The sequence below is a fragment of the Callorhinus ursinus genome, unplaced genomic scaffold (genome assembly GCF_003265705.2).
Source record: "Callorhinus ursinus isolate GAN/ISIS: 27379988/994484 unplaced genomic scaffold, GSC_fseal_2.0 scaffold121, whole genome shotgun sequence".
Lineage (NCBI taxonomy): Eukaryota > Metazoa > Chordata > Mammalia > Carnivora > Otariidae > Callorhinus > Callorhinus ursinus.
In genome coordinates this window covers 91,777-99,325 of record NW_027397183.1, presented here as the reverse complement: position 1 = coordinate 99,325, position 7,549 = coordinate 91,777, and the positions used below count along the sequence as shown (strand labels likewise).

The 7,549-nt window shown below is 47.3% G+C and overlaps 1 protein-coding gene across 3 annotated transcripts; it reads right to left on the bottom strand.

The window, feature by feature from the left end:
• Window positions 1-2,468: 2,468 nt before the first annotated feature.
• HJV (hemojuvelin BMP co-receptor) lies at window positions 2,469-6,759 on the bottom strand. Of its 3 annotated transcripts, none has more exons than XM_025858492.2 (4): window positions 6,621-6,759; window positions 5,161-5,329; window positions 4,181-4,764; window positions 2,469-3,710 (listed from the first exon to the last, which is right to left on the bottom strand). In XM_025858492.2, exons 2-4 carry the CDS (start codon window positions 5,237-5,239, stop codon window positions 3,087-3,089), a joined length of 1,287 nt encoding a protein of 428 aa, XP_025714277.1. In that variant the 5' UTR covers window positions 5,240-5,329; window positions 6,621-6,759; the 3' UTR covers window positions 2,469-3,086. The 3 variants fall into 3 exon arrangements, with proteins under 3 accessions (XP_025714277.1, XP_073745987.1, XP_073745988.1); XM_073889886.1 differs by having other exon boundaries at window positions 5,161-5,347; window positions 6,621-6,753; XM_073889887.1 differs by lacking the exon at window positions 6,621-6,759 and having other exon boundaries at window positions 4,181-4,231; window positions 4,728-4,764; window positions 5,161-5,214.
• Window positions 6,760-7,549: the final 790 nt, after the last annotated feature.

Sequence of the window (7,549 nt, the reverse complement as noted above, 5' to 3'; positions counted from 1 at the left end):
ATTAGAATTTTCTCTCAAATGACCAACATATCTAATAATGGAAGAAATCAGATTTCTTTTTCTGGGAGACTCGCCCCATCCCCCTGAGTAATTCTTTTTAGTCACCATCGCCATCTGCTGACTATTGGTGGAATGGAAAGACAGAGTTATGAGAAAGGACATCAGAAAATGTCCTTTCTATGGTATTTGACCTTTGGAATGACAATCTGGAGGAAGGAATATGTCCCTGTGATAGGAGTAGACAAGAGAATATAAAATCATGAAATACTCTCTCCCTTGCCCTATCATCCTCTTTTCTGTGTTTTCCTAGAAGAATAAGTCTGTTCTAATATTCCTCACGATGCTGTGGTCATTCTAAGCCTTTGTCAGATCCAACAAAGGAAAAGGGAAAGATGGGCTACCTGTTTTTTTTTTTTTTAATTACAGCTTTATTGGGTATACTTGATGTGTGATAAACTACACATATTTAAAGTATATAATTTCATGGGTTCAGGGGCACCTGGGTGGTTCAGTGGTTAGGTTTCTGCCTTCGGCTCTGGTCATGATCCCAGCATCCTAGGATGGAGCTCCGCATCAAGCCCTGCATGGAGTCCCTCATCAAACCCCCCCACACCTCCCCTGCTCAGCGGGGAGCCTGTTTCTCCCTCTCCCTCTGCCTGCCGCTCTGCCTGCTTGTGCCTCTCTCTGTCAAATAAATAAAATCTTAAAAAAAATATAGTATTTAATTTCATGGGTTTTAACATATGGATCCCCATGAAATTGCTGCCACAATCAAGTTAATGAACATGTTACTCTGAAAATTTCCTCTTGCCCCTTTGTAAGCCATCCCTCCCTCCTTTCACCCATTCCCAAGCACCCATTGATCTCCTGTCCCTATATATTAGTTTACATTTTCTAAAATTTTATAAAAGCAGAAGCAACCAGTATATACTCTTTTTTTTTGTTATTGTTTGGCTTCTTTTGCTTGCATGATTATTTTGAGATTCATCACGTTGTTATGTGCATTCGTAGTTTATTTCACTGTATTGCTGACTGATATTCTATTCTTTATGGATTTATCACAATTGGTATATCCATTCATCTGTTGACGGGCGTTTGGGTTGTTTCCTTTTTTTTTTTTTTTTGGTTATTATAGAGAAACCTATAATGAACATTTGTGCTGACACACATTATCATTTCCCTTGGGTCACTACTTAGAAGTGGAATGTTTAGATCATAGGATAGGTGTATGCTTAACTTTAATTTAAAGAAACGGCCAAACCATTTTTACAAACTTGTACCATTTTACATTCCCACCCGCAGCTTGTGAGAGCTCCACTTCTTGCTAACACTTGATATGGTCAGTCTTTTAAATTTTAGCCATTGTAGTGGTTGTGTAGTGTTTTCTCATTGTGACTAATTTGATTTGCATTTCCCCTGATGACTAATAATGTTAAGCATCTTTTCATGTGCTTATTTTGAGCTACCCATTTTTCAATATTCCACTGATAGGGGCTAACCTTAAGTTTGAGCAAAAGAAACAGTGTTACATGACAGGTACCATGGAAGAATCTCATTCACCAGTTGGCCATGAAATTCTCAACTGACTTGAAACTCCCACATCTGAGGGATAAAGTTACTCTTCTGAGTTAAGAGAACCAATATAAGGAGCAGTTAAGAAGGAAGTCGCTTGTGTGGAGGCAGTCGAGGCCACAGCTCCACAGCCGGAATCTTCAGTGGCTCTCTGTGGTTTCCTTGACAAACACAGTGTAGCGATGAAGAGTTAAGGTTCTGGAACCCAACTGCCTGGGTTCCACAATTATGGTCAATTAATGAATTAATTACTGTTCAACCATTTATGTGCTGTGTGATTGTGGGCAAGTTGCTGTACCTCAATTTCCTTTTATAAAAGTGAAGATGAGACTATTACCTTAGAGAGTTGTGAAAATTAAATGAATTCATATGTTAAAAATGTTTAGAACATTCCCTGGTAATTTTAAGCTGTCAATAAATGTTAGCTCTTAATTTAAACTCCTTGGACCCATTTTCAAGGTGCCTCATAATTTGGCCTCTGCCCATCTTCTATTCCATTACTTCCTATACTTCATTTGATTTTTGCTGGTTTCCTCCCTGAAGAATGAATCTATGCACAACTCCAGATGGTTTCCATTGTCCTGGAAGGCGCTTAGCAATTCAAATCCTACCCAGTCTTCAAAGATCACTTCAAATCCCATCCCTTCTATTACCTCTTATTATTATTTATTTAGTTCTCATCAACTACCTTTCCATCTGAATTCATAACACCACAGAATTTAGGGAATAACTGCACACTCATCACTCCTGCACGTGGATCAGTTTTGTCTCCCTACTAGTCTGTAAACATCCTGAGGGCGGAAGTGATATCTGATACTTCTGATACTTCTGACACTTTGTCTTTACTCCATTTCAAGCATCTGCAAAAAGATTCAACACAGGCAACAGAAGAGGATGTGAAGAATTCATAGCTTTAATAACAGATTAGTTAGGGGTGGGGATGCTAGCTTCTTTCTTAGGCAGAGTTTCCCTTCTCCTAAGATCCAGACAACCCCCGTGTCATTTCTGAACCAGGAAAGAACACATCTTACCCGCTTTTATTTATCAAATAGACTCCATCCTTAATCATTTCCTCCTTTTTCCATCTCCCAGAGAAAATATTGTTGGGAGTTTTTAAACCTCTCATAGGTAATGATCATGTCTTCTTCTTTCAATTCTTTCCTTTTAAAAGTCTCAACCCTTAAGTTTTCTACTGGTCATCAAGATCCCTGTAACCTCTGCATTTGTTGGGATGATTTCAGGAGTAGATGGACTAGAACAATCGCTTATCATAACTGGGACTGGGAAAATGGACAAAGAACCCCTCTAGAAGTCTAGATTGCAGAAGCTTTGCCCAGAATCCTTATTCTGTGATCATTTCAGTCCTGGACTGCAGCCTTATCTGACTCTGGTTAAATGTCATTATTTCATGTGTCTTCTAGTTCCCACAGTTTCCTTCAGTGACTCTTCATGTTCTTCCCTGCCTGTTTCTATCCCCTGATCATTTCAAACCAGTCATGGGGTTGCTGGCCTAGTTACTGAACGCAAAGCCACAGAACAAAGAGCCCAGACACGAGTGGGGCCAGGAGGGCCCCTGAGGAAAGAGGAACTCCGGCATCTGAGGGGAAGAGGTGCAGCTTTTCTAGGTCTGGCAGGAAAGCTCGGGCATCCTCCAAAGCTGCCTGAGCTGCCACAGTGAAGTTGGGATCACCAGAGATCAAAACATCAAAGACACAGGAATGGAAGTAAGCGTCTTCAACTGGCAGCCCTTCCTTGCACAGCTGTTTGGCAGTATCCATGGTTATAGCTCCCCGACGATTGCGTTCTGAGCGAGAGAGTCGCTGACTTGGGGGGCACCCCCCAACACAGAGCTGCAGGTCCTGCTCAGCTGAGAAGGCCCTGGCCACATCCTCTGCTACCTTGATGGAGAAGGAGAGCTGCCCAGCTGTCTGCCGAATGATTATAGTTGTGCCAATATAGGCAGCTCGGATCTCCACGTGATTCCCAGGGTTAGCAGTTCGAATGGATAAACTTGAGCCCCCAGGTCGGTCACCTCCATTGATAGAACCATCTTCGAAGGCTGCTGGAAGATTGTCCACCTCAGCCTGGTAGACCTTCTGATCAATGCATTCCTGCATGTTCTTAAATATAATGGTAAGCTGTGAGGGCAAGAGGGAAAACAGTTCATTTGGGGCTCAGTGCTTTTGTCCCCTTACCACAGTCGGGCGTCACACACAGTCAGGGATCTGATCTGGGCAGAGATGACAGGCTTATGGTGGCCTTCCCTCACTCTGATCTCTTCCCTGCTCAACCCCTCCCTCTCAGCAACTCACAGGAGAAAGAAAAGTTTCCCTTCTCTAACTCCTCAACCTGGGGCTCCTCAGCTCTCCTCTCAGCGTTCTCTGGTGTTCTCTGCATTTGAGTGAAATTCCCAGCGAGGGAAAGTGACTTAAGGAGCAAGTGCTTGGTGGGAGGGAGTGGCGGGAGATGCGGGGGCAGTCGAGGAGTAAAGGGAAAGGCGAGCGTTGCTGGGGGACAGTGGGGAGGGGAGGGAGTGGTACCGTGGGGCGCCCATGAGATACTTCCAAACAGCTGTGCAAGGGTCTGGAGGAGCTGCTGAGTCCCTGACCTTCCGGGTGGCGGTGGCGTTGGCCCCCGATGCCACGGGGGAGCTGGTGGCCTGGACAAAAAGGAAGTCATTATCCAGCAGGGGCCAAGCTCCTTGGACACGGCACGTGTGAAAGTGGTGGTGGAAGCTGCGCACGTGGGGGTCCCCGAAGGAGGCGCAATGCAGGAAGCCCGGGGGACGACCGTGCAGCCGGGAAAACTGGCCTTCGTAGTCACAGGGGTCCGGGGCTGGGGGGCCGGAGGAGCGGACGGGGCCCGAGCCTGGGAGGGCTGGGCCGCGGGGCGGGGGAGGGGCCGTGGGGCCCTGGCGGGAGCAGTTGTGCTGGATCATCAGGTCTTCGATGCCGTGCACCGCCGAATGGAAGGCCAGGTCCCCGCGGCAGGTGCGGGCTGTGCGCCGGGTGCAGAGAGCGTAGGAGCGGAGGGCTCGACAGAGGCCGCCGGAGCCCACTCCACCCCGGCCCCCTCCTCCTGCTCCTCCTCCTCCTCCTCCTCGAAGTGCTCCCGGTGAACCCCCACCTCTAAGGCTCAGGGTGGATGATACATACTCAGCATTGCAGCGGAGGATCTTGCATTGAGAATGAGCTGAGGACAAAGGGAGAGGATTGTGAGATGGCTCCTAGATCCCTGCTTAACTCTCCCAAATCTGATGAAGGGATTTCAGCTGCTCTAAACCCAACCGATCCCGAGTTCCAGTTCTGTCCCCGGTCCCCAGCCCCCAGCTCCCTAGTTCCTGTGTTCACTCGGTCTTGCTAAAAAATGTGTAAGCCCGCTGGATCTCTTCTCCCTGTGGATCAAGCGCTTTTCCAGTGCCCTTCCCCAAGGCGGATGGGAAATAAAATTTATCTGTCTGAGAGTCAGGAAGGAGAGTGACTGGAACTCCCCAGCACCCATCCCTTCTCCTCATACATGCTCACCTGCCCACCCTTGCACAGCAGAGGACCCTCTAGGTTCCCCAGCCCTTCCCTAGCCCTTCCTTACCATGTCCACAGAGGAGCAGCAGGAGGGTGAGAGTGCTTAGAGTTGGGGGGCTGCCATGGGGGGACCTTGGATCCCCCATACCTATCCAGCCAGGTCCCCCCAGGCTCCGGCTCTTTCCAGCTGATGACCCTCCTACCTAGTGAATTTTGACCGGACCTCCTGTAAGGGACTGAAAAAAGAAATTTGGCTGGGCATGGGGAGAGAGAAGAGTTGAAGATCATTCAGGATGATGTGAAGAGAATCTGGGGAGATCAGGGAAAGGATGAGTGGTCAGGAGTTCGGGGAGAATGGGGCTCCCCAAACTGTAAGTGTGGCTGTTAAGCCTCTGTGCCCTGCTCTTGTGGCCACTGTCAGGTCCCTTATGCAATACCCTGAGGTGGGGGTGGGAGGAAAGTTGATTAGACTGGCGGGGGGTGGGGGCAGAGTCCACTGTATTGCCCCATCCTGAGCTACCAAACAGCAGAAATGTCAAAAAAGGAGGGAACGGTGTGGATGGATCAGACCCCAGTCATCTCAGTGGGCTCCTCTATAGAATTAGGATCTGAAAATACTTCAGAAACATACCTCTTATTTGCCCTTCCTCATCCAGAAGGGACACCCTCCAGGGGTCATTCATTTCTCTTCCTCCTTTGTGTCAGAACTTTTAGCAAGAAGGAGTGAGGGTGAAATACCCACTCCCTCTCTAGAACATCAGTATTCGAAGGAAAAGGGTCCGATCTCTTTCATCTACTTAGAGAGCTAAGATTATAATCCCTCTCTCGCACTGAATAATGGGATGAAAACCAAGCATGCAAATTAATATTTGTTTGGGCTAAGTCAACAGTTCTTGTATTTTTTTTTTTATTTTTCCAAATCTGACTGAAGAACCACTCTTTTCATCTTCCCTTTGCAAATTCAGAAGTTCTCAGTCTTTTGATGAGGACAGGCCTTGGGGAAGGGCTAAGCTCCTCCAGCCAAACTCCCCTTTCTTGAGGTAAGGATATGAGTGGGGTCAGAATCATGCAGGAGGGAGAACAGGGTGGTGAGACTAGAGTGTGGGGATAAACCATTTACAACAAGGAGTAGCCCCCACCATTGGAAGCCCAATGTGAAGGGCACTGCTGAGTAGGGTCAGGGTAGAAGGGTACCAGTGACCAATCATCTGAGGCTAAATTTGGCCTTGGTGAGAAAACCACAGAATAGGGGATATGGGAAACTCCTAAAACTTCATCAGAAGTCTGAGGCAACAGGATAAGGAGAGAGCTAAAACGGCCAGAGGAGAGATGGAAGATTAAACTTCAAAAGGCCGGCGGCCAGCAACCAGTAAGAAATAAGACAGGAGAAATGGAGATGGGGCACCTTGGTATGAAAGAGATCCTAGCTTTTGGACCAGATACATTCAAGTAGGTGTCGTAATTTTCTGAAAGTCTAACTTCATTCCAAAAGCTCATTAAAGGAGTTGCAATTTCATTTTGACTTACTGTTTCCAGAGGTCAAACATTACTCTGATATCCAATTCTTCAGCCATGACTGCCTACTCTGTCGGTCAGCTCCAGCCAGGGGATCCCCCGTCTCTTTCTCCATATCTCCCCCAGGTCCCCACACCGGCTGCAATCTCACTGGGGTCAGGGAACCAGAGAAGGTTTGGCATGGGGGGAAGGGGGAGTAAATGGCTGGCCAGAGTACTGGACAGCTGAGCGGGGGAGGGAGGTGGCTACTGAGTTGACTGTTTTAAAAATAGCTAAGTCCAAAATTCCAGGAACGCTAGTGGGGGTAGGGTGTGGGTGGGGGGAGTGGGGAGGGTAGGAGGATTAGAAAGAATATGGAGTATAGGGTGCCAAGTGGGGAAGGGGGGGCAGAAATATCATAGGCAAGTCAGATATCCACTTCCACGTTATGTGACTCTAGTCATTGCCTACTCCAGGCAGCCCTCCAGCATTCCCAGTAATGAAGCCCCAGCCTTTAAAAACTGGAGTAGGTAATTACATACCTTTCTTTCACCACCCTCACCCCTGCTATATTGAATATTGCATTTAGTTTCTACTGAACACATCCAGGAGGTAGCTGACTTCAAATAAGGTCCATAGCAGAGGTAGTTCACAGTCCCCTCCCCCATCTTTGCAGAGTATTTCAGAAGGACTAAAAAAGCCAGCTGTCCAGAGAAGAAATCTGAGCTCTGAGTTGCTTAGGACGAGGGTTTGTTTCAGTCTAGCAGCCCAGATCCTTGCAGCTGTCTATCCCCCTAACCTCCTCCATTTCATTCCCTTAGTTTATACAGCAGTTCCTCTTCCCTCCCTCTCACCAACTCACACACAAAATATAAGCTTCTGAGTTGTTAGAGGAGGAGGCTAGCAGAAGCAAAGAGGTGAAGAAGGAATAGGGATAGAGTTTTTTGAAGGTTACTAATCCA